Here is a 27,397-nt window from a genome sequence, read left to right as displayed (position 1 = left end):
TTCTCGATGAATCCCGTGGTGGAACTCAGCAGTGAGTAGGAGCCCTGGCAGCAGGGTGAACCCTTGAGGTCCTGAGTGATTTAGATACCAGACTCCCAATTTTACAGCGGCTTGAGGCTGAAGTCATGTCATATGGAACAGGTCCCTGTGGTGTGCGCTCCTCTAGGCCCAGGGGTCATAAGCCAGAATTCTGCGGTGTTCCAGATCCTGCTGCCCAGAGAGAGGAAGCTGCTGGTGTGACTTCTCCTGGCCTCATTCCTGCCATGTCCACTCTGACTGTCAGCGGGATGGCGTTGGCCACTCCCCTATGTGGAGAGGAAAATGGTAGAAGATGGGGGGCTCATGCTTGGCTGCAGGAAACCTCCAATTTCCTGTCTCTGAAGGGGGAGGAGTAAATGCATGAACCTTAGTCAGAGGTCATCAGTCCAGCCTGTGTTCCAGGAATCCTCTGGCCAGAGACAGGGGAAAAGCTCCTAGGGATCTAGGCCTCTTGGGACTGCCTGTCTCCTGCCATCCTGGACCCCCTTGGCCCTGCCCCATAGCAGCCAGGTCCTCAGCTCCTGCCCCTTTCCCCCACAGGTGTGACTGGACGTGCCGTCCATCCATTCCCGCCTGCTTCTTCTTCCCCCTCTTCTTCATTCACTCCTAGTGAACACTTGAGAGATAATCTTGTCGTTTTCCATACTGTGGTATGTATTCCCGAAGGCCTGCACTGCAGCCTAACAGTTCTATGTTCCTGGTTCCCCTGCCCAGGCAGGCCCAGCAGAGAACCGACCCACGTTGCTGATTAGTTGTTGATTGGTCGCTGACACGCTTCTCCACTGTCCATCTTAATGTCCATCACTAGATGCTTGAGTATGTTCTCCTTCTCACCCTCCCATCCACACACGCATCCATGTCTTTTTGCTCTCAATACGTCTGCCTCTTGAGCTTGTTTGCTTAACAGCAGGACCGCTGCTGACTCCTGCTTAGATTACAACTCACTGTAATCTCTGCCAGCGCAATTCTAGCCTCGCATTTTAACACAGGAAGTGTAATGAATGCATTTAGTTGTGCTTTGCACCAATGAGATGTTAACGCTGTAATAATTCAAGCCTTTCATACAAGAGGAAGGAACAAATTCATTTCACAGTTACAGAGATAATGGGAAAAAAAGGTCAGGGGATTCTAGAACCTTACAAATGGGACGATGACAAAATTAGTACCATTAAGAAGAGTGATGTACTGTTACGAAAAATGTCTATCCAAATGTCCCTTTGAAAAAGCTATGTTTTTGTATAAGGGTTATGATTTCAATGTTGTGGTCTGTTTCTATACAAGACAAACAATACATGTCTAAATTTGAAGACTGCTCTCCAATATTAAAAGATTCTGCAAATGATTCATTTACTAAGCTTTAAATCGTGTTGTCTTTCATTCCTCTTTGGAAAGACATGCTCACTGTGAGTAATCAGCCCCACATAAAACGTGCTCCTTGTGGGTAGAAACACTGTGGACGTGAAGATCTTTGCACTTCACAAAGAGGAGTCTGCCGGTGACCAGCCCCACACAGCAGTGGTCCCTTTAGCTTGTGAAAGGCGTCCTGTGCACTCGATGGCCCTCAGGTTCCCTGCTCAGTGCAAATTTTCAAGTGGACCCTTGAGCCTCTGCCCTTTGCATCTCTTGCCTCCTCCCTGTGTCAGTTCTGTCGCTGTTGTCAGCCACGAAGTGATCGTGTTTGTCGTTTAGACTTGGCGAGCTATAAACCATCGTTTCTGCCTTCCATTCCTCTGCCACTTCCTGAGCTGCTGAAAGCAAGGTTTAAAGTTCAAGTGGGCTGTCCGCTCTCACAATGCAGCGTGCTTGTTCTAGGGTCCTGGAAAGCAGGTAGGGGCGGGGAGCAGATTTTTGCACCTTGCAAGCTGCCACTGGATCTGCCCGGGTCTGGCTAGGACCAGGGCGCTCCCTCTCCTGCTCTCTGGGGATCACCAGTGTCCTTTACTTCCGAAGCCCCTCCTCTGAGGGGGCCCTCCATCCCCTCTCCAGAGTCTGTGTATGAGACTGGAGTCCTCTGACTTTGCACATGCCAATATTTTAAAATTTGTGATAAATATTTCATGTTTATGCAGTTTCTCTAATATGCTCCTTGAATTCATTGTACACTTTATGACTTTCCCCTCCTTAAACATATGTTCTAAAATATTTCTAACATCCAAGGAAAACACAGAGGGGAGTGTGAAGGGTGCCTCCACCCCTCCAGCTCGTACCCACCTGAGATGCTGCCGGCTGAAGTGGAAGAGCCTCTTCCATGAGGTCTGGGCGCTGGCCTGAACTTGACATTTAACATTCTTGTTTTAACTTTTCCTTTAGAATTTTTTAAATGATCTCAAAACAACAGTAAAAAAAGAAAGAATGAGGGTGTGTGCAGCGAGAGAAGAGCTGTGGTATACCTCACATGCACCTGTTTGGCTGGAAGATGTCTACAGCCTCATGGCCTTTAAGATAAGATCGATGGGCTTATTGTAAAAAGTAGCGATGGCTCCTGCTCTCCTCATTGTTATCACACCACTAAGTAGTGGCTCTGTGCCAGGCACCCTGCCAGAGGTTTTACAGCTGTTAATTTCTTTACTCTTCGTAGCTGTCCCATGAGACATCATTGTTCCTTTTCTCAGGGTAGGAAACAGCGCCTCAGTGAGGTCAGGTAGCTTGCCCAAGGTTAGTGGCACAGATAACTGACTGCAGAATCCGTCAGCCTCACAGACCCACTGCAACACACCCGCTGAGATGTGTTCGCGCACACTCAGGTCGCTGTCCTGCATCTCACGTAGACAAACAGCGTGCTGTGGCAGTGATTCGGTTTCCCTCACAGTGTGCTGGATAGGGTATTGTAAATCGATGCCACCTGGCATGCTGGGAAAGATGAAGCGTGGCTCCCAGCATGCCACTGGCATCTCTGGTGGTGCTGCAGGAAGGGGCCTGACTCAAGCCTCATAGATCGTGGTGTGAGTTTATTACAGAGAGGGGAACACAGGGGCTAGAAACAAGTGTGAAGTGCACAGAGCTGCTGTGGCCACAGGTCCTGGGAGGAGGGGTGGAAGCATCCAGGGAGTTGGCTGCTCTCACGGAAGGTTTCTGCTGTCCAGGATCTGGTTGTGGAATGTGTGTCTTCCAGCCAGCATTCTCTTCCTTCCCTGTTTTATCCTAACTGAAAACTGACACCGTGTGTGAGAGCCCATCCCCAGGGATGGAGAATGGAGGCCTGACTTTCAACGCGCCCGTCTGAAGTGTCGTCCCTGGACAGGAGCTGTGTCCTCCACACCTTAGGTTGAAGTCACAAGGAGGGGCACGCACCCATTTGTATTCTCCCTCGGATCAGGTGGTAAAAATCTGTGAAATTGACTGATGGAGCTCAGGATTATAGCAGCCAGGACAATAAATCTGCACTTTAGCTCTCGTAAAAGGTGTTTCTGGGAAGGTAATGATTCATGATCAGACGCGCACAGACGTCACGAGAGTGTTGAGAAGTAGAATCCATACCCTTTGCCTCTAGAAGTCATACGCTGTCCTCTGAGCTCCGCCGCCCTGTTCCGGAGCTGTCATCTGCATAGCCTTTCTCTTCCCTCGCCCTTCTTGGTTTGCTTAGAGGCTTAGGGTCAGCTTCTTGTGAGGGGTTGGAGAGGAGGAAAAATGAATAAAGTGTTAGAAACGGGTTCTGTAAAGCGAAAGTGAGGATGGGGTTGGTGCAGACTGATGTTGTAGGGGGCCTCTGAGTCCAGGCGAGCGGGGAGCTGGAGACTCCAGTGTGCACGTGGTGCTCAAGGTGAGGAAGCTTGCCTTGGCCGAGAGAAGGAATTTCCTTATCAGGAAGGTAAAGAAGGCAGAAGCAGCCCAGAACCACTTTTCCTGGTCTCCTATTGCTTCCCTGTGTGGGCGCCGTGGCTGCTCAGGGCCGTGGCGGCAGGTTTGCGCCCTGCCACGTGGGCGCCGTGGCTGCTCAGGGCCGTGGCGGCAGGTTTGCGCCCTGCCACGTGGGCACCGAGGCTCCTCAGGGCCGTGGCGGCAGGTTTGCGCCCTGCCACGTGGGCGCCGTGGCTCCTCAGGGCCGTGGCGGCAGGTTTGCGCCCTGCCACGCATGCTGCTGGTTCTGTTCCTCTTCATGCCTCTCTTGCCCACGTCCCACATCTGAGCAAGAACACCCTGTCGATGTTCAGGGACCATCCAGGTGCAGCAGCCGCCAGCCCCACCATGGCCCCCGGGGCCTCACCCGCATCTCCTCACGTGTGGAGAACCCTGTGCACCTGATGTCCCCAGCCCCTGGGTTTGATACCAAAAGTGCTTTTCACTTTTTTCTTTTGATGGTTAAGAATACTGAGCATTTTTTCAGATATGTATTATTCATGTTTTATTTTTAATGGATTTTGTTTTTCTGTATATTTTTGCCAGTTTGCCTTTCAATTTATTTGTTTAAGTAAACTGCAGTTACAAATGTTGTATAGTTAAGGTTAGTAGCCCCTTCCTTTGCTATGTTCTGCCTAGTTCCTAAATTTAGAAAGGTAAATTTCTATTTTACAACTAGATATATAATTATATAAATGTATATGTTATAAAGCTTAATTCTTTTTTGTTTTTTTAAAAAAGGTATTATTTGTTGATTTGAAAGGCAAGATGATAGGGAGAGAGAAAGAGAGATATTCCACTGACTAACTCCCCAGATGGCTGAGGTGGGCAGGGATGATCCAGGCTGGTACAGGAACCTAGAGCTCCGTGTGGGTCTCCCACTTGGGTGGCGGGGACCCAAGCACTTGGGTTCTACTGCCTTCCCAGGCACATCAGCCGAGCAGCTGGGGCTTCAGCTGGTGCTCCGGTGTGGAATGCTGGCTGGCATTGGAAGCAGCAGCTTAGCTAACTGAACCACAATGCCAGTTGCAGAATACTTAATTATTAAAATTTCATTTTTAACAAATTCACGTACATCATAATTTAAATATACACAAATGTGACCATATGCAGCTTTGTTAGAAGTTCATATTTTCTCTTTCCCTTCTTCCTTTTTGCTTCCTTTACCTTTCCCTCCACATTAATGACCTGATATGTACCTTATTTTTTGTATAGTCCCATAAAGACATGGGCATGTACATATCAAATCATGCACGTACCATTTTTATTGCCAGTGTTTTCAAAAATTGGATCACATTTTATATATATTTTTCTGTATCTTGTTTTCATACTCAACAAAATCTACCAAAAAATTACCCTTGCTCATGTAGCTCTGGTTCATTCTTTAAAATGATCATGAAATATCTTGTGCTGTTTGTGCCATAATTTAAAATCTTTGCCCATACTGTTTTGTTAAATTGGAAAACTCTGTTGTATCCTATTGTTGTATGGCATGAGGTAAGGATCTAAATTTTTTTGAATGTTTAACCAGTGATTCCTTGAGGTTTTTTGAATTACCTATTCCATTCCTATTGATTTATAGTTCTTCCTTTTATTACATATTACATATAAATCCACGGTACTCTGTCTTGAGGCTCTCATGTACAGATGTCAGCTTTCTGTTTTTTTTTTTTTTATTGAATATCATTTTAAGACACTTTTCATGTTGAAATGATTTTAGGCTTACCGAAGAGCTGCGAGAGAATTCTGGTGTTCCCTCCCCCCAGATCCTCTCATTGTTAACATCTTATATGACCCTGGCACATTATCAAAACTAAGAGTTTACAGAGCACAGCCCTGTTCACTGCAGACTTTGTTCCATTTTCCCCAGTTTTTCTCCTGATGCGATTTCTCTTCCTGGTTATCCCACGTTGTGTTGAGTCACCATGTCTCCTCAGCCTTTTTCAGTTTGTGACAGTGTCTTGGTCTTTCCTTGTCACTCATGACTTCACACTCTTTTTAAAGATTTAATTATCTGAATGTCTGAATTTAGAGAGAGGGGAATCTTCCAACTGTTGGTTCACCCTCAAATTACTTAACATCCAGGGCTGGGCCAGGCTGAAGCCAGGAGCCAGGAACTCCATCCAGGTCTCCCATGAGGGTGGCAGGGGCCCAACACTTGGGCCATCTTCCACTGTCTTCCCAGTTAGATTGACAGGGAGCGGGGTTGAAAGTGGAACGGTCGGGACTCACGCCTTCACTCAAGTGGGGTGCAGACATCCCAGGAGGTGACGTAACTCCCTGTATCACAGTGCCAGCCCCTTGGCGCGGATACTCCTGACAGTTGCTGGTCACTTATGTTTTTCACATGTCTCTTGGGGTGTGCATGAGATGTTCTCATGATTAGGCTGGGCTGTGGATACGGGGGGAGAGTGCCGTAGAGGTGAACTTCTCTGAGCACAAGACATCGACATGACTTTGGTTAAGGTGGTCCCGGCCAGGTTTCTCTGCTGTGAAGTTCCTGTTGCTCCTTGTCCATGATCTGATCATAACTGCTGGTCACTCAGTCCAGCCCAGTAATGCACCTGCAGGCGCTTGGTGGGGGTTGGGGGTGGGGAGGCTAGTAATTGAAGAATTTGTGTACAATCATCAATAACTAATACGTATCTATCTTTGAGGTTACTCAAATATCATGTTCCTTTTGAAGTCCGCCTACTATCTTCAGTGGATATTGCTTGTAGCCACTGTTTCTGTGGATTTCTGATGGATATTTCTTCACTCGGCTCATTTTTCTACATTTGTGAATCTGAACTCTCCCATGAGGAAGATTCGTCCCTGGGGCAGCCATTGTGCCTTGGCAGTTAAGCCACCTCTTGGAATGCACATATCCCCTGCTGGAGTGCCTGCTACCAAGTCCCACCTCTGCTGTTTTTTTTTAAGATTTATTTATTTGAAAGTCAGAGTAACACAGAGAGAGGAGAGGCAGAGAGAGAGAGAGGGGTTTTCCATCGATGGTTCACTCCCCAGTTGGCCTCAACAGCCAGAGCTTCTCTGGATCTCACCGAGGGTGCATGGACCCAAGTTCTACTGCTTTCCCAGGCCATAGCAGAGAGCTGGATCAGAAGTGGAGAAGGCGGGTCTTGAACCGGCACCCATATGGGATGCCAACGCTTCAGGCCAGGGTGTTAACCCGCTGTGCCACAGCGCCAGCCCCTCCACCTCTGCCTCTGATCCAACTTCCTGCCAGCACACCCTCAGAGGCAGCAGATGTTGGGTCCAGTACTTGAGTCCCTGCTACCCATGTGGGAGACCCAAATGGAGTTCCTGGCTCCTGGCCTTAGCCTGGCCCAGACCCTCCTATTGTAGACATTTGGGAAGTAAACCAGTGGATGGATGTTCTCTCTGTATCTTTCTGTCTTTCTCTCTGCCCTAAAAGTAAATAATAAATAATTTTTTAAAGATTTATTTATTTATTTTAAAGTCAGAGTTACACAGAGAAGAAGGAGAGGCAGAGAGAGAAAGAGAGAGGTCTTCTTCCATCCACTGCTTCACTCCCCAGTTGGCCACAATGGCTGGAGCTGCACCGATCCAAAGGCATGAGCCAGGAGCTTCCTCCAGGCCTCCCACACGGGAGCAGGGACCCAAGGACTTGGGCCATCTTCTACTGCTTTCCCAGGCCATAGCAGAGAGCTGGATTGGAAGTGGAGCAGCCAGGACTTGAACCAGTGCCCATATGGGATGCTGGCACTGCAGGCAGTGGCTTTACCTTCTGTGGCACAGTGGCAGCCCCAATAAATAATTTTTTAAACAAAAAGAGATTAGAAATATTTATCACTTCTTCAGTTATTTATTACTGAGTCCTTATTTATAATATTATGAATTTAAAATCATTTGATAAGTGATAGGATAAATTCCCTTATAGTTTTTCTCCTTTTAAAAACAACTGGGGGGTTTTTATTACTTTTTTGATTCTTTTAATGTACCTCAAAATATTTATATTCCATTTTGAGAAAGTTCAGTTGGGATATCCTTTAGAATTGTGTTCCATCTTGCAACTAGATCTAGAGGGATGCTATCTTTATGATCCAGTAATTCTCCCATCTCGATGTGTGGCATGCCCTCCTCTTTTCTGATTGTCCTCTTGAATCTCCTTATGGCTTCTTCATGCTAAAAGTGTGTGACTTTGTTAAATGCTGTTTAGTTTATAATTGTCATACCTTGGGCCCACAGCTTCTGTGCACGCTGGCCTGAGTTTACACGCTGTTCAGGATGGAGAATTGAAACTGTGTGCTTTCAGTGTGCACTTTTCGATTTACTGACTGACTTACTATAGCATAATTAGCTCATTTTCCCCCTGATTTATTCCGCATTGTTCTTTCTTTGTCTTCTGGTTAAGTTTGGCTTCTCATCTCCATGAAATGAACCAATACACCTTTTCCAAAAGTATGTGACTACCTAGGTTATGATGCAGGTTTCATCACAACCTTGCAGTGTACGAAGGTGTTTCATAAAGCCACAGAAGATGAAATAAAGGGGCTCACATTGTGGCATAGCAGGGACAGTTGCTTCCTGCAGTGCTGGCATCTGATATGCACTTTGGTTCAAGTCCCAGCTGCTGCACTTCCAATCCAACTCCCTGCTAATGTACCTGGGACAGCAGTGGAAGATGGCCCAGCTTCTTGGGCCCCTGCACCTGTGGGAGACCTGGAAGAAGCTCCTGGCTCCTGGCTTCAGCCTGATTCAGCCCTGGCTCTTGCAGCCGTTTGGATAGTGAACCAGTGGATGGAAGACCTCTCTGTCTCTCCCTCTATGTATATAACGCTGCCTTTCAAATAAATAGATAAATCTTTATAAAAGAAAAGAAAGAAAATGCAATTAAAAGTTTGTACAAAAATATTTAAATCCATGCATAGATTTTTTATAATATTCATTTTCCAGGAACTTTTAAAAAATATTTATTTATTTGAAACTCAGAGCTGTAGAGTGAGGAAGAGACAGATCTGTCTGCTGGTTCATTCCCCGATGGCCGTGACAGCTGGGCCTGGGGAGCCTCGAACTCCATCTGGGTCTCCCGTGTGGGTGAACAGGGCCCAAGCACTGAGGCCACCTTCTGCTGCTTTGCCAGGCATATTAGCAGGGAGCTGGGTTAAAAGTGAGGCAGCTGGGACTCAAACCAGCAGAGATATGGGAGGCCAGTGTTGCTGGAAACGGCTTAACTTGCTGCACCACAACACCAGTCCGCCCAGGAAGTTTTGAAGACCCCTGGTACATGATGAGAGACTGATGTTTTTGTTAGAGTACAGCAGGGATGTTTGACTCCTACACTTCCATCTCCCTGTGGACAGTTGAGTGTGGGGGGCCTTCTGCTTCTTGTCCTGGCGACTGTGTTGGGAGCTTCTAGCCTGAGTGTCCTACCCTTTGAGGGAATGCAACAACTCTTATTAAAGGTCAAAACCCTTGTTCTGTGGGTTCTTAGCCACAGTGCCTGAATAATGACCTATACACATCTTTCTTGCCATCCTTTTATCCATGAAAATTTCTGGCTGCATTGATGTGCTCTCGGCTACACGGGCAGCTCTCCTCTATTTTTGTTAGTAAAGTTGTGTTTTCTCTGCCAGTGCAGGCCGCACGGTTGAGCAAGCACAGCAGGGCTGGGAGTTTCTTGTCTGAATTGGGCCTCATTCCTGCTCCCCCGTCTCCTTCCCGGCATCCCGTGCACCTGCAGAGGCTCTGGTGTTCCTTCTTGGCCTGACAGAGTCACCCTGGTCCCAATCCTTGTCACTGGTTAACTTCCCTTAACTCCTTTTCCATACTGATCTCTCTATTGCCCCTCCTACCCTAACAGAAATGCCCCAAGCCCAGATATTTGCACAGCCAGATGTATTTTTTAGCAAATTCTTTTGATTTTCCTAATACGTATCAATCACGATTACACTAAACAGACCAAGCTGATGGTTTGGAGCAAAGGAAGACACAGATGCCAGTGGTAAAATAAGACACATCACTATTTCATGTACAAGACATTGTGTAATTAGTTATTTCATATAACTAGGCTTTTTTAAAATAACTGTAAGTAATATTTTATCAGTATAACCTTTTTTCCCTCCTTGTGGTAGCTTTAATGAAAACTTCTCTAATAAGTCTCCACTTTTCTTTGGAGCACGGTTCATATAATTTATTCTCTTTTCAATGTCACTGCAAGGTTAAGATGAGAAGCATAAATTCCTGTTCCATGACCGTTAGGGCGTCCTGAATTGTTTAGTTTTTTTTTTTAATTCACTGACTGGCCTCAGCTGTGCATTTTGAGTTCCTGTTGCTACATTTATATAATTTTTTTATTAAACTTTTATTTAATGAATATAAATTTCCAAAGTACAGCTTATGGGTTACAATGGCTTCCCCCTCCCAAAGCTTCCCTCCCACCCACAACCCTCCCCTTTCCCGCTCCCTCTCCCCTTCCAATCACATCATGATTCATTTTCAATTCTCTTTATATACAGAAGATCAGTTTAGTATATATTAGGTAACGATTTCAACAGTTTGCCCCCATATAGCAACACAAAGTGAAAAAAAAATACTGTTGGAGTACTAGTTATAGCATTCAATAAGAGTGTACAGCACATTAAAGACAGAGATCCTACATAATATTTTTTTTTAAAAAATTAATTAATTTTCTATGCCATTTCCAATTTAACACCAGGGTTTTTTTTTCATTTCCAATTATCTTTATATACAGAAGATCGATTCAGTATATAATTGTATATATACTGAATTATATACATTTATATAATTTATTTATTTCCACCGCAGTGTTGTCTCTCCCAGTATCTCCTCAGTCCTAAGGATTGAACAACCACATCAAGCATGACCAAGCAGGAACGGGGTCTCAGAGCAGTCGTCTGTGGGTCCTTCTCACCAGTCGGGCCCTGGCAGGCTCCAGGAGACAGGACTGCTCCTTCTGTGTCTCTAGTTCCCTCTGCCTCCACTGACATCCTGTAGCTCACCGCGCCTGTCCCATTTCAGGGCCTTTGCCCCCAGACCTGGACCCCCACCCCAGATCTTCACGTGACCTGGCCTGTTTCCTGATTCTCTCATCTGACCCACATTTCTCTCTCCCTGAAGAGTCCAGCCTGGACCTGCTCACCGCCTGCTGCTCTGCTTGAGGACTACGCAGCTTGCTGGCTCTGCTCCTAAGTTGTGATTTCGTAGACCGAGCTGACAGAGTGCCTTCTTCTTTGTTTCCTCTGCCAGTTTTCCTTTTCTCTAGCTTCTGTTTTGAAATTTATGCATTCACAGAATGTTGCAGACAGGGTTGAGAGAGGGCCCGTGTACCCTCCACCACGTGTCTAGTATTTTACACGAGGAACGCAGGACAAAACCAGGAGACGGACGCAGGGGTGTTGTGTGTGCCATTCTGCTGCATCTGTGTAACTGACTTCCAGCGGCAACCCTGCTGTCCTGTGGCAGCCACACCTCTTCCCTCCCAGCGGCAGCCCAGCCTGCACCCACCAGTCTGGTTTTCCATCTCTGTGATTTTGAGTATGAGTGGAATCATGTGTCACATGACCTCCCCCCCCAAAGAACCCTTTTATTTAAGGAATACAGACTTCATCTATTTCATGAGTACAACTTCAGGAATATGGTGATCGCATGACCTTTTGGGGTTGGTATTTTCTCACTCAGCCTGAGGCCCCTGAGGCCCACCCACATCGTGTGTACCCCAAGTTGTGTTCTTTCTGATTGCTGTGTGTATTCCACAGTGTGAAGGTAGCATAGGTTAGCTCTTTGTTGAGGAGCGTTTGTTTTCCCGGTTTTGATTTTTACAAATAAAACCTGTTATGAACAATCTGTATGGGTGTTTGGGTTGATATAAATTTTCATGTCTCTGAGAAAAATGTTCAGAAGAAATGGGCATTGCTGGCTTCTCCCTACACAAGGAGGTTCTTGTGCCCAAATTGGTGCCCTGCAGCTGGGCCCCAGAGACCTCAACACTCACCTTCCCCACCCAGCAAGGCCAGCCTCACCTTCGGGAAGTCTCAGAGGTCATTCCTTTTATAACCCTGTGGCAGTAGGTTTGCTGTGGTCTTCCACTCTGTTCAGAATTTAGTGCCTGGTCCATCTTAGTCACTTTGGGCCAGGGTGGCTGGTTAAGATGCCTGCGGGGAAATGTGGCCCAGAACAAACACGTCACTGCCCTAAGATGAATGGCAGCAATTACGGTCGGTGTTACTGTGTTACGTGTGTAATGGAAATGAGCTGTGTGATCGTTAACAATGGGAGGGCGTGGAGACAGAAGGGAAAGCGACTGCTGCCCTGTTTTCCCTTTTCATCCATTTCTCCCCATTTTAATTTTCATGGGGGGTATCTAGGCACAAAGACTGAATTTTCCTAAATGTGCCCACTGCCTGTATCTCACAGATGTATTGTCATAGTTAATGATGGTTTCCATATACATAGGCTTTCTCAAAATGGACCTCTTTAAGTTATTTATGGCTTTATTTGGGACACACCACCATTCACTCAGGCATATCTGAAGTTGCTTGTTTATTTTCTCATTCTCTTTGGCACATCCTAATGTTCAAAGCAAAAGGTTTTATAAAGCTTTTTCTGGGAAAATCCAAAGTGGGTAGTTCTTAAAGGAAAGTATACCCTAGCTTCAAAGGGAACCGTTTTCGTTCATCTTCGTTACTGAACCCAGGGTTCTGACGTGTGCCTTTTGTTAGCTGGACCCATGGCTGTTACCTGGTGCAGATGAATTCTACAGTTGTAAACAAGTCAGAGCTTGTGGGGCTCTATCTGGAAAGGCACGGGAACTCCTGCTCCAGCTTAGTTGATTGGAATGGCTTGGGGGCTCCCCATTGAGACCTGGCATCCTGTGATGCAGCTGTCCTCCTGCAGAGGGCAGTGTCTGCGACAGCCTCAAACTGAAGGCTCCCGATTTCCATCCTGCATTTCCTTGTCAGCACTCCCGTAGGCCAGACAGGGCCTTGGAGAGTCAGCGGGGAGACCCAGAGAAGGGGGTGACAGGGAGAGATAGATGGACAGAGAGAGACAGAGACAAACAGAGACAGAGAGATGGGCATAGAGCCAGAGTGAAAGACACACACACACACAGGGAGAGACACAGGCTGAGACCGACACCCAGGGAGACAGCAATGTGAGACCCAGCACTGCCAACACCATGACCAAGATTTCCGTAGAGGACTGTCCTGGTGCCCTGCCTGCCTCCGTCTGGGGACAGGGAGGCAGGTGTGAATGGAGACCAGGGAGCGTGAGGAAGAGGGTGGATCTGGGGTGGGCTGTAGGGGAAGGGAACGGGATTAATCTCGAGTCTTCTTTCTTCGGGAAGGTTGTTTCACCTCTACTCAGCTTCCGGTCTGTGAAGCGGGAAGAGCGACAGTAGCTAACGAGTTTTGGGTTTTCACTGTTAGCCAGGCGCTGTGCTGATCACTTTTTATTGTCTCCTCTAGTTCTCATACCAACTCTTAGACGGGCGCAGTTATTTTCCTCTTTCACCGAACGAGGACCTGAGGAGTAGTGCCTTCCGCGGCAGCTTGCTCGGTGCCACAGTGCCAACAGTGTCAGAGCAGGGACCCCATGCAGCTGTACTGGGTCCACACCCTTGGTGTCCAGCCCTGGTTGTGGTGAGGGAATTTGAATACTTGTAGGGTGGCGTGAGGACTGGATGAGCTAGGGCAGGCAGAGTGCTTAGCAGCTTGGCAGGCCTGTGGGAAGTGCCCAAGAAAGGTTAGTTCTCATGGCCAGGAAGGGCCGAGCAGAGCCTAGTGGAGAAGGGGAGTGGAAAGGCAGCAGGTGCTACTTCTGAGGTCCTGGGAGGGATGGGCAGCACTCAAGGGCCAACCCCAAGCAGCGTAGGTCCAAAACAGACCAGTTCCCCCACCCCACGCCACAGCTGGAAGCAGAGAAACTTCTCCATCTCTGTGAATAACATCAGAGCTGGCCGCCCACCCTGGCGGATAATTCAGCTGGGTTCACTGGCTGGAGCCTTTTTGAATAATTCCAAGCACTGGTGTAAATAATGCAAGACATCCTGGGTCCCAGGGGCCTGCGGAGCAGTGGCCCATCTGCCTGGAGAGGTGCTGATGAAGGTGCTGGTGACTCTTCTTGAACGTGAAGTGCAGGGCCCAGAATCTGAAATGGCACCAGCCTCGTCATGTGTTCGTTTCTGTCTGCAGGGTGCTTGCCAGCTCCCTATACTTGCTGGCCTGCTCTCTCCGTAACCACAGAGAGCAGCAGGACCCGGAATTGTACCCTAGGGCAGAACCCCACAGATAACTCTGCACAGACACTTCGTAATGGTTCTCAGAAAAGTGGTTTGGTGACATTCTGTGCTCTGGTGGACTCGTGTCCACTCTCATGGTGGACAGAAGTTCTGTCAGTCCTTGCAGTTTGGGGAGCACATGTTTCCAAGCAGGCACCGAGAGGACCTGTCATTGAGGTCAGCCGTGACACTTGAGGGGTGTGAGTCCAGCCGTCGCAGGTGCTCCCGTCTCTGCTGGGCGCCGGTTTGTCACTTAGTAATCCAAAGAGCTGAATGGAAGAGTTGAGCCCCTTGGTAATAATTGCATTCCTTCAGAGAGAGACTCGCATGCTGGCGCACTTGAGAGTGGAGAGCATTTAAAAGCACAATTTGCTCTGCTCATAGTTTTCTGGTATTCCTCTACTATTATTAGCTTTTAAAGAAGAAGAGCTCTCTCTCCTAGCAGCTGCTCCTTACACTTGATCCTGCTAGGAAGGCATAATCCCATGAGGACGGTATCGCACAGAGCCAGGGTCAAGCACTCTGCCCACGGCCCCTTTTTCTGCAGAGGAGAGAGTCGTGAGTGCCTTGCTCTGGATAAAGCGAGATATGGAAGAAGATGTCTGACTTGCCTGCGAGCCTGAATTCCAGCCCCTGTTTTCCTGCCTCAGCCTGCACAGTGCAGTGGCTGGGTCTTTGGTCCCAGGCGGAGCTGCAGGTGCAGCTCCAGAGCCACTTGTCCGCCTGATTGTCTCCTGTCCGGGTTGGCAGCAGCCCTCCTCTTGACCTACTGTTAATTCGGCAGAAAGCCTTGCTAGGCCATGGCGGTGTTTCATTTTTGGCTGGGCCGTTTGCTGTGTTCTGCTCTTTCACTGTGTAGTAACTGGCTTCGGCTTGTCTGCTGAGGGCTGGGAATCAGGGAGAGAGGGGCTTGTGAGCAGCCCCTGTCTGAAGGCTGTTTAGGGACCTGTCTTGTATTTGCATACCTTTCTGTCTTCCTTCTCCTGGTTTCTAGATTGAGTGCATTTTACACTCTCTTTCACTTGTTTAAGGACTAAAAGACCTAAGTACATGTATCCCATATATTTTGCTCATCTTGTTTCTCTTTCGAAAATTTTTGTCTTAGTGTAACAGATTTCGCCTGGAATTTTTTCTGCCCAGGCCTCAGCTCTGCACACACACCCTCCTCTTCCAGGCCATCCTACTGCCTGTGACCCTAGCAAACATCGGCACGGCCATTTAATCATGCCGACTGCTGAACAGTTCGTTCAATATTATCTAGAACACTGAAGAATCATTGCTGAACGTATACATATGTTCCTTACGGATGAAACGCCCTGATGGAACCCATCCTTCAGCAGCTACATCAACACCCTGCGTGGTTTCCGCCTCTCCTCCAGCGCTTTGCTGGAGGAAAGCGGCTGGTCCTACTCCACTGCACAGCCATCTGCTGAGAGAGGCCTCTAGGCCCCTCGTACACCTCAGTGTTGCTTGGTCGTGGAGGCTCCTGGTCCTTCTGAGCCTTCCGTCATCTAACTCTGTGACCTCGGTGTTCTTGTGCAAGTGTCTTAACTGAAACTGCAAGGTGTCCAACGGTCATTCCCCGTGGTAGCGCAGTTGACTCCATACGTTGTTCTACCTGCCATTCACATTTACTGCGGTCACCTCACAGGGAGAAGCCGACCCCCAAACACTGGACGGGGTCAGCCTCATGCGCCAGTTAACGATTTGCACTTCACAAAGGTCCGCTTGGTGCGAGGATTGTCACCCCCACTTTACAAATGCGAAAACCGAGTAATGAGCCCGAATGAACCACATCAAGTCCAGATTCAGTTCCAGTTCCATTGTTCCTTCCGGGCCACACTTGTCTGATGGCTTTAAGGCTCTCTGTGTGTTAACACAGAGTTTTGTGGAGTTTAATCCTTATCTTCTTTATGGTACTACTTCCTGTCAAGCATAAACATCTTGTTCCGGTACAAAAATGCAGTGTCTTAGGTAGATCGCTATAGGTTTTAACTTTCGGGCAGGCTGTGTGCTCCTTCCGGTCACCGAGCAGCTCAGGGGGCTGCATTGGATGCTGAAGGTACCTGAGGCCAGGCCTCCTCTACAGACCAGCAGCGTGCTCCCAGGTGGGCGCGGCTCTTTGCTTCTCTTGAGGAGTCGCTGAGTTCGCTCTCTGCTGCCGTGGGCCGTGCTGATCGCTGCTCCACTCCAGCACCTGTACGGCTGCAGGGCACTCTGGAAGCCTCTGGCCAGGCCCTCCCTCCCCCCCGATGAGGACGGTGTGGTGCTGCCCCACTTCCCAGGAGCTCTGTGGAAGGGGAGACACGCGGGCAGCTGGGTCAGCAGAACTGGGCACGGCACTTGCTGCCACATCACCTGCAGAAGCCATCACGCGTTTCCTGAACTGCGGCTGGCTCTGGCTTGGAGAAGGCAGTCCGCCCTTCTGGTTGGATTTCCCACCAGGAGTCACACTTGTAGAAGCTGTCTCTGGGAAGGGAGCCGGGGTTAGGCCTGCGTGCTTTGTGGTGGTTTCCAGCCTGTTTGGCTTACCTGCTGCTCTCTGAAATTCTGTAAAATCTCAGACCAGGTTGACAGCTGGGGAGCCTCTTACACTTGCAGTCGATCTTTGCATGCTTTTGGCTGTCTGTCTGCTCTTCACTGAGACTCCGTCGTGTTCAGGGATGGCACTTGCCACGCTGCCCTCCATGGCAGTAGTGGGCACGTGACACCCATGGATGCAGCAGCAGACTCCTCTCCTTGCCTGGGCTCCAGGCCCTGAAATGTAGTTGCAAGCTGTAAGAGCAGTGGTCAGAGCAAGCACATGAATATGAATAGCTAAATTTTTTCTTCTTTTCTTTTCATTCATTCGACACATATTTATTAATGATCTAAGAGGGTACTTCAAAAAATTCATGGAAAATGGAATTAAAATGTAATTTTATTGCATAAAAATTCAAAAAGCATGCATATTAGGAGTCTTTTAAAAGTTCATGAAAATGTGTATTATGAAAAAACTGGATTTCAATATGTTAGCATCTAAATGAAGTCATCTTTTAATCCTGTTTCATATGAACTTTTTTAAAAAAGATTTATTTAGTTATTTTGAAGGTCAAAATTACAGAGAGAAGGGAACATATAGAGACAGAGACAGAGAGATCTTCCATCCACTGGTTCATTACCCACATGGCTGCAAAGGCCAGCACTAGGCCAGGCTGAAGCCAAGAACCAGGAGCCTCTTCTGTGTCTCCTATGTGGGTGGGCCATCATCGGCTGCTTTCCCAGGTCATTAGCAAGGAGCTAGATTGGAAGTGGAGCAGCCAGTACACAAACTGGCATCCATATGGGATGCTGGCATCGCAGGCAGCAGCTTAACCCACTACTCTACAGACCAACCCTTCCCATGGTCTTTTATAAAGTACCCTCATATTGCTTGTCAGGCTGTGTTTAAATACTGAGCAACCATTATGGATAAGGTACAACACGTGTGTGTATGTGTGTGTGTGTGTGTGTGTGTGTGTGTGAGAGAGAGAGAGAGAGAGAGAGAGAGAGAGAAATGTATTGTGAATCCAAGGGACTTTAAGGGAGTTGCCATTTTAGAAGTTCTGCCCTACAACTTACTTCCTTTGTATCCATAATGAAGAGTTGACAGTTATACTGAAGAGTTAGAAAGCAGGTGAATTCATATAATTTTTTATAGAAAGCTTTTATTTAATAAATGTAAATTTCATAGGTACAACTTTTGGATTATAGCAGTTCTTCTCCCTATACCCGCCCTTCCACCCCCGTTCCTATCCCACCTCCTACTGCCTTTCCCATCATTCTTCATTAAGATTCGTTTTTAATTATCTTTATATGTAGAAGATCAATTCTGTACTAAGTAAAGATTTCAACAGTTTGCACCCACATAGACACACAAAGTATAAAGTACTGTTTCAAGACTAGTTTTACTGTTAATTCTCAAAGTACAACTCATTAAGGACAGAGGTCCTACCTGGGGAGCAAGTGCACAGTGACTCCTGTTGTTTATTTAACAATTGGCACTCTTATTTATGATGTCAGTGATCACCCGAGGCTCTATGAGCTGCCAAGGCTATGGAAGCCTCTTGAGTTCACAAACTTGGACATTATTTAGACAGGGCCATAATCAAATTGGGAATTCTCTCCTCCCTTCAGAGAAAGCTAGCTCCTTCCTTGATGGTCCCTTCTTTCCACTGAGATCTCACTCACAGAGATCTTTCATGTAGGTCATTTTTTGCCACAATGTCTTGGCTTTCCATGCCTGAAATGCTCTCATGGGCTTTTTAGCCAGATCCAAATGCCTGATTCTGAGGCTAGAGTGCTATTTAGGGCATTTGTCATTCTGAGTCTGCTGTGTGTCCTGCTTCCCATGTCGGATCATTCTCTCCTTTTTAATTCTATCTATTATTATTAGCAGACACTTGGTCTTATTTATGTGATACCTTTGACTCTTATTTCTATATTTATGATCAGTTATGAACTTAAACGGATCACTTTAACTAGTAAGATGTCATTGGTACCTGCCAACTTAATGGGATTTAGAGTCCCACAGCAAGTTTTTAGCTTTTATTTATTTATTTGACAGGTAGAGTTACAGTGAGAGAAAGAGACAGAGAGAAAGGTCTTCCTTCCATTGGTTCACTCCCAAAATGGCCGCAACTTCTGGAGCTATGCCGATCTGAAGCCAGGAGCCAGGAGCTTCTTCCGGTTCTCCCATGTGGGTGCAGGGGCCCAAGCACTTGAGCCATCTTCTGCTGCTTTCCTAGGCCACAGCAGAGAGCTGGATTGGAAGAGGGGCAGCCGGGACTAGAACCAGCACCCATATGGGATGCTGGTGCTACAGGCGGAGGATTAACCTAGTGCGCCACAGGGCCGACCCCAAATTTTTAGTTTTAACCTTAGGGGTAAGTCTGAGGGAAAGTGAGCCGAACTGTACATCTCCTCCCGCTCTTAGTCCCACTCTTATTTTTAACAGGGATCCATTTTCAATTGGATTTAAACAAATAGGAATAATTCTGTGTTAAGTAAAGAGTTCAACCAATGGTATGAAGTAGAAAAAGAAAATACTAAAAAGAATAAAACAGTAAGCTGTTCTCGACAGTCAGGATAAGGGCTGATCAAGTCATTGCTTCTCGTAATATCAGTTTCACTTCTATAATATACATTTTATTATTTTTTCTAAACACTTAGCATTGTGCAGTTTGCCTGCACCTGCCAGTGACAAGGGTCCCTGCGTAGACTAAATAGAAAGGCTTTGCAGGGCACAGTGGCCAAATTTTTGGAGGATTTGAATGGCTTTGTCCTGTCTCTAGTATCTGTACATCTCTCCAAGTCTTTTTCCTACCAAAGAAATACAGCATATCCTTTACTGACCACCACAGCTCTCAAATTTGATGGCTGCCCTTCTTCTTGGAGCTGGTGCTGTAGCGATGACAGTGCTAAACAGCAGTTTGACAGACCCAGGACTTGTGGTCTGAGGATTCATACAGATAATTAGTGAACACAGCTCATCACATCATTTCTGATTTGAAATTCCAAGACACAGGTTTCCCCAGTTCTTTCTCCAGTTGCTTTTCAACTGTTCTTCCACCCAGAGCCAGTCGGCATCAGCACGTGTTTGCTTTCTGACTAAGTAAACATGTCACCTGCAGCCAGACCACTCACTGGGTGTCCAGGGACTCGTTATTGCCAAATGACTTGGCAGAAGTTTTGGTTCTTCTAATTATACAACCAGGCAGAGTTCATCAATTTGGAGGTTGTCTGCCTTGAACTTGCTGTTTATTGTGAGGCTGGAGATTTAGACTGTAGTCAGAACCCCGAGCCTTTGACCCTACACCTTATAAAGTTATCTAATTAACATGTAGAGTATGTCAAATGTTTTTACAATACTTAAAAACTAATACTCTGCATTTTCCTGTGCACTGATGCTTTTTAAATGTACTTGAATGCCAGTTGAAACCAATTAAATGCTATTGTACAATTTGTAATGGGTAAAGCTACAGATTCAAATTAGCTTTTATTTTTTCAAATTGTATTTATGTATTTGAGAGAGAGAGAAAAATAGAGAGAAAGAGTACTCCCGTCTACTGGTTCCCCTGTCAGATGCCCCTAAAGAACCTGGGGGCCAGTGATCCCAGTCCAGGTCTCCCGCATGAGTGACAGGGACTCAGGTGCCTGAGCTGTCACCTGGTTCCTCCCAGGGTCTACGTTAGCAGGAGTCTGAAGAGCCAGAACCAGGTGTCAAAACCAAGCAATCCTTAATATCTTAACCCAGCTTGCTTGCTTGCTTTTTAAGATTTTATTTATTTATTTGAGAGTTACAGAGAGAGAGAGAGAGAGAGAGAGAGAAAGGTCTTCCTTCCATTGGTTCACTCCCAAAATGGCCGCAATGGCTGGGGCTGTGCCGATCCGAAGCCAGGAGCCAGGTGGTTCTTCCTGGTCTCCCACATGGGTGCAGGGGCCCAACCACTTGGTCCATCTTCTGCTGCCTTCCCAGGCCACAACAGAGAGCTGGACCGGAAGAGGAGCAACCGGGACTAGAACCAGCACCCATATGGGATGCCGGCACCGCAGGCAGAGGATTAACCTAGTGCGCCACAGCGCCAGCCCTGTAACCCAGTTTTCTTAACTGGCGTCTTAACCACTAGGCCTTCAAATTAGACTTTTTTATTTTTTTGTAAAAGTTTTATTTTTACTGAACAGTTCAATGCATTTTCGTCATAATGTATAGCTCATTGTTATATGACCATTATAATTTGGATAAAACTATTAAATATCAGAATATTTACTGACAACCAAAGACAATTTTTCTTTTCATAGAAGCTGTTAAATAAAACCAGTTACTGTGAAGCACATCGTAAAAGATTTTGGACATGTCTTGAAACATGCCTTTGAGCCCACAAACGCTATTAAGAGAAAATTATTAAACTTTCCTATTACTTGTAGCTCATAAAACATCCAAAATCTAAACTCCATGAGATGTGAACAGTGTACACCTGTTTCAGGTTAGTTTCTCTTCCACTCTGAGCTGGGCCTGGGGCCCCCAATGGTTGCTGACTAAGTAGTGAATAAAGTTATTTGGCTCTGTCCCCATGTTGACCAGGGTGAGTACACACCCTTACCTCTCCTTCCTAGCCTTTGGGTATCTAACAGGTGCCTACTGGGCTGTTTTCACCTGTCAGTCATCTAGTGCCATAGGATTGCCAGGTCAGTGTCCTGTCCCTGCAAGCGGTGGGTCTGTTCCCCCATGGGCAGCACACAGCAGGAAGCTCAGCAGTGAGTACCCCGGCCAGGTGGACTTTCCCTCCCCCAAGCCCTCGAGTGGGTTGGGCACCCACTTACGGGAGCTGTTCCTCCCACAGGTACTGTTGATCAACCTGAGGTGTGTCCTCTGTGCTTCAGGTTCCATGTTTTATGACACAGAATGACTATGTTGTCTGCCACCTCATGCAAGTGTTGGAGAATCCGATGCAGAATGACCGGAAGCACTTAGAAAATGTGGGGCGGGAATCGTCCCCCAGTACTGAGCTGCGCCGTTTCCTTTGTTAGGCAGTCCCAGCTGCCCAGGGCAACAGGTTGGTTTCTGTGGTTGTAACTGGTACCGAGTGACCTTTCAGACTGCGCTTCACCAACTCAGTGTCCTCCTTCTCTGAGCTGCAGTTCATTTTATTTGTACTCGACTCAGTTGTTTTTTTTTTCCCATTATTTTAATCACTCCACCATGGGATTAGAAATTAGAATTATGAGGCTTCATTTTTAAATATAGAATTAAACTGAGGAAGACTAGGCAAATAGTTTTATATATAAAATCATGCATACACTTAGTAAAATTAAAATCTCTCTGGATGAATACTCTAATTTTCCTATAAAGTTGATGTAAGTATCAAGTGAGTAATGTAGAATTATGTTACAATAGAGCCAAAGAGTTCATATTATGAGCCAAGTGTTAAACTTCGCCATCATCGTGGCTTAGCATTGCCTTGCATCCGTTTTGAACATTGTTCTTCTGTTAAGAGTACTTTATTGTAGAAAAATTGGAAATATTTTAGAACTGAGAAATCAAAAGTTAATGGGGCGATCTTATCACTCAGAGACTAACCGCTGCTGGCACTCTACGTGGACACCCATGCAGGAGCACAGAACACACACTTCTCTCCGTCCCAGGGGCTCCTGCTGCTGTCGAGGGCCTGTGTCAGCAGCTGTTGATGCTCTAGTATCAGCAACTTTAACCAGACACGTGTGAATTGAGTGAAGCAGGGTGTCCAGACAGGACGGGCTGCCGGCTGGTTCCATCAGCCCAGAGGTTAGCAAGGACACGGTGCTTGTCATTCTCCCTGTCCTGCCAGCCGCTTCGTCAACTTCATGATAAGGTCATTCGCCTACTGGGCATAAAATTGGGTCCAAGAGCACCTTGGACAAAATGACCAAGCTGCACACTGGTGCAAGGGTGAGATGTGGACCTCTTCACATTGCGGGGCAGGGTAACAGGTGCAGACACTGTGACAGAGCTGGGTCTGCCGGGCACGGTACCCACACACCGTCTGTAGAAACTGTTCTTCTAACTGCAGTTCTCAGAACTTGAGGTTGAATGTTTCTTTGTATTTTTATTCAACAAATCAGTCTCTCCTGTTCAGAAGTATTTGAAGAGAAGAAAGAAATGGTTCCCTGGAGAGTTGTTCTAAACTTGTCTTAGGTTATCTCAGGTTCTCCAAATATTCAGCAATTTTGCAATGTCTTTTTTGGCAAATAAATAAATAAATAACTTTTTCTTCATGAATTTTTAGTTCAGCCAGTATGGAAGTTAGAAGCTAAAAGAAAATAAATGAGCTTAACATAATACCATAGGTGTAAATTTCAGTATTTTTGTTCTTTATTTACTTACTTTCAGTACCCTTAAAACAGTGTCATAAATAATATACAGAATTATTGGGCATTTAAAAAGAATAATTCTGAGAAATAACAGGCATAGTTGAAATTACTGGGGTAAAAAAATCAGATGTTAAAGAAAAAAATATATATTCAGTTTTTAAATTATACTACTAAATGTATAACTTCATGCGTAGTAAATATTCATATTTAATTTTAGGTGCCAGTGTAACATACTAAAATAAAATGGAACAATTTCTTTGGTTCTATTAAAGAATCTATAAAGGAGTCATAAATAATTATAGTAAAACTCTTTTTGAAATATTTTTATGAGACTAAAAATTGAAAACTTCCTAATAGGGAAATTTTCTTCAATGAGATATGAAATAAGTTAGTCATAGAGACCTCAGACTGTAATATATCCTTCGGGAACTCTGAATAAGCAGTAACTTCTTAAAATAATTTTATATAATGGGTAAGAATCCAGAGTTTTTGAAAAAGCTCTCCAAAAGGTAAGAGGAAGAACGAGATTATGATAGCCAATTCCTCTGGCGAGATGATCTTGTTTTGCATGTTTTTAGTGTTACCAGATGTGAGGTCTTAGATTATCCGGGTCTGGAAGGGCTCTGAGTACCTAGGGCTAGAAAATGAACAAAACCTTCCCCTGGAGAGAGAACCACCATGGTGGGTTCAGACATTCCCTCTGGAGCCCTGTGACATGTCCAGTGTTTTGGAAATCAATACTTAGACTCATGGTTTGGAGCTCAGAACTCCTCTTACCCTCATGCCCAGTTCACCAGCCTTGACGTAGTTTGCTGAGCTTTGCTTTTTGTTTCAAACAAATTCTGACTCCCCACCCACATCCTCAACTAGAAAAATAACACAGAATCACAGAACGAGCAGCAACAGCAGGACAGCCATTTCAGGTCACAGCTGCGTGGCTGTATGGAAGCTGTTGGCCTCATCAGTCTCCTTGAATGGGAGGTACACTAAGAATCTTTCTATGTCATCCCCACGTGAGGACCCCTCATCTCTCCACTGGAATCAAGCTGTCGTAGCTCATAAGAAAGGTGGATAGGGCCAAGTGTGTCTCAGAGAGTCCTTTCTCTCTAGAACTGGCATGCATGGGATGAATCTGGGCATGATCTAGTAGACTGTCACTTGTGCGTGGAGCACGTGGAGGAAGAGCACAGGCGAACTGTGTGGTGTGGAGTTGAGAATTCTGGGAGGATTTAAGGTGCACACTTAGGTCAGCACCGTACCCGTGTGGCAGTAGACACGCCAAGGCTGTAACGAGCGCTCTGACCCATGCCCAGGCAGGGGAAATCATGACAACTTCTGCTGTCCAGGCTTGTGGGTTTGCTGGTGTAGCCCTCTCACTGAAAGGTTTGTGACCCTTGGGGATCAAGACCCCGCCTGAAAAGGACTGCTCCTTCGGAGTTTCTTCCAGCTGATCTTGTGAGGCGTTCTCAGAGGAGCTCTGGGTTTCTGACAAAGTCTAGATGTCTGTGTTTCAAGCTGTCTTCCTGCCAGTGGCAGGTTGGTGTGGCTGTGGTTCACGCTTGCACTTCCGGCTGGAGTGTCGCCTGGCCAGCGAGGGCGTAGCTGCCACCATGTTCCTTGTTTGCTTGTGTAAATTGATGTTGTCGTCTAAGGGAGTGGCTGTAACACTGCTGTCCACTCTTCTAACACAGAGCCATCACACTGGAGAATCAGCTGGTGATCCTTGAGACAACAGCTAGTGACGCCGGGGCCTACTACGTGCAGGCTGTCAACGAGAGGAACGGAGAAAACAAGACAAGCCCCTTCGTCTACCTGAGCGTAGCAAGTGAGTTTTGAAGTTCCAAATGATCATTCGGAAACGATGAAAATCGCATTTCAATTAATAACCACTGTTATTAACTACTGTTGGGTGCGGCTTTTGGCAATACAGCCTCTCTCTCTAGTGTGGTAGTTAAGGTTTCATATTGATCCTGTGGAGTAATTCAGAGAGCTGTGGAGCAGCTTTCTCCTTTGACATGATATACAGACTTTATGGATCTAGTGGGTATTTCTGCATGCAAGATCTTATTTGTTTTGTGGATGTTTTTTGCTTTTGTGTACTACTATATATATTGTTTTGAACAACAACAAAAGTCTTTTGACATAAATGAGTTGTATTCATTAATTTTATTTGAGACTAGGCTAGGCAGAAGCCGTTATTTCTTTAAGAATAAAAGCCTTGGGAGAAGAACTATACATATAGTAGAATTAGCAGTATTTATGCGTAATCAGTTGGCTGTTTTTGTTCCTGGTTTAACTGAAAGCCTGAGTCATGACAAAAATATTCACGAACCACAGTTAGATGTACAATTTATTTAAGAACGTTTAAGTCTGAGAAAACTGAATGTTTGACCTTTGAAATTCTAGCATCAAGAGTTAATTGCTAGGAGAGGGAAAAGTGACCAAAAGCAGGAAGTCTGAGCTCTACACCGTCCAGGCAGAGGGCGGGTCACCGGCAGGTTGCACTGTGCAGCTTCATGTCTGCAGGGAGGGTACTCTGCCGTGGAAAAACACACTTGGGAAATAGCCATGGCAGATGATGAATTCCAAAACACTATGTTCACACCAGACAAGAGTGCATTATATTGACTTATCTGTATAGTAGTAGATTTCATTTTTTAAAACAACACCCTGAAGGAGTGGTTTTCCCTTTCAGGTGCTTTAAAAAGTACCTGGGCTGGGGTAATGGTGTTTGCTTCACACGGTGCTCGAGGGACATCATTGCTTAGGCCCAGCAGCTTTTTCTGGGACAGACACTGGGAGCAGGAGTCTGGGGGAATTCACTGGGTGCGTTTCCACTTGCCCACTGCATTCCTGTCGGTGGTTCTGAGTGGCCATGCCGTGCCATCATCCAGCCATCAGCTCCTCAATCCCAAGGAATCAGATCTTGCTCCTCAGACCACGGGCTGCGTGCAGATTTAGGATCAGTGAGGCCGTTTGAATGCTTGGGAGCATCACGCCCATTGGCTGGGTGGGAAACTCACAGAGCTCAGCACGTGATGCACTGCTGTTTAAAGGCTGTCAGAACCAAGAGTCACAGCAGAGATGAAAATGATTTATCAGGGTTTTCTTCAGTAGTGATAATAAAAGATGGAAATTGTATTACCAAGTAGATTGTGATTATTTTTAATGATTTCCAAGTTTTACAGCCAGAGCCATTTATTCTGTTTAGTGAATCTAATTCAGCATTCAATTGTAATATAAATACCAGGGTAATAATAAGCCAAAGGGGTACAGTTCTGGGTCAGACAAGGAGCTTTGCTTTTGTGTGTAGAAGATGGGAAAATAATTCCACAGAAATCCTGGCTAACATGATGCTGACATCACAAAGTTACAAAATAGACTGCACCTCCTCGTTTCCTACAGGCCTACACTGTAACCAGCCAGTAGAAAATAAAATTAACATAGTGAATCTGCAAATTGCCTTTCTAATGCAATAGTATGGCATTAGATAATTGGAATATGTAAATTTTTCAATAATTTCTGCTTCTACCCCAACCAAAAAGTACACTAGAAGCTGCTCATAAATATTATAATTAACTGGCTTGCATTTTATTCCCTTGTATATTTTTATCTTTGCACTGGCACCAAGTGAAATGTGTGAAAGGTGAGATATAATGAGGTGGATAATATAGACTTACTTTAAATCTTAGGAGAAAGCCCTGCGTTTTGTTCCTTTTTTATATTCTTTGCTTTTTAGCGGGACTGTGTAAAATGTGAGAAGTAAGGAGTTTGAGGAACCTGCCTTATTTTCATTCTTCAGAGAACCTTCCTGTTGACATATTGGATTTAGCGAAATGTTAAATGGCACCCAATTATGCATTTTCTCCCTAAAAGTTCTATTTTGAAAACCTGTAAAGATCAGAAGTCTTGATAAATCTGCAGAAACCCCATGATTGTGTTTAAATTTTGCTCCTGGCTGGACCACAATGAGAGCCCTTAGCAGGGGATGCTGTAGGTCAGGACCCAGCCTCTCAGCACCTTGGAAGAACCTGAAATACTGAAGAACTCACTTCTCTGGATTTATGTGAGTTAGATACCTTCAAGACCCATTCCTGCTGCTGGTGAGACGCAGTGTGTGCTGCACAATAAGACGTCTTCTTGTCTTCTAACAGAGGCTTTTGTGAAAACACCAAACAAGATTGATGAAAATTTTTTAAAAAAATTGCCAGCCAGCATTTCTGAAGGCTCAAAAGATCCTACAGACCATTATCACTTAAGGAAGACAAATTTTTCTGTGGTGTCGGGAGAATAAAGTAGGAGACTTTAGTGTAGTAAATATGATTATAGTAGTGGGGTACTGGAGATAAATGCCAGGTGGATTGTTCTGTAATTAATTTAAAATTGGAATCT

General features: G+C 45.9%; 1 protein-coding gene across 1 annotated transcript in view; it reads left to right on the top strand.

Annotated features, from left to right (window-relative positions):
- SDK1 (sidekick cell adhesion molecule 1) overlaps nucleotides 1–27,397 on the top strand; it is a 983,380-nt gene that overhangs the window by 559,656 nt on the left and 396,327 nt on the right. Inside the window, exon 5 of the mRNA XM_062180134.1 lies at nucleotides 24,697–24,830. Within this exon, the coding sequence (XP_062036118.1) occupies nucleotides 24,697–24,830 (134 nt within the window). The remainder of the gene's footprint in view (nucleotides 1–24,696; nucleotides 24,831–27,397) is intronic.

This window comes from Lepus europaeus, chromosome 21 (assembly GCF_033115175.1).
Source record: "Lepus europaeus isolate LE1 chromosome 21, mLepTim1.pri, whole genome shotgun sequence".
In the NCBI taxonomy this organism is placed as follows: domain Eukaryota; kingdom Metazoa; phylum Chordata; class Mammalia; order Lagomorpha; family Leporidae; genus Lepus; species Lepus europaeus.
The sequence above is the reverse complement of the archived record's forward strand: the minus strand, read 5'-3'. Positions and strand labels throughout refer to the sequence as shown.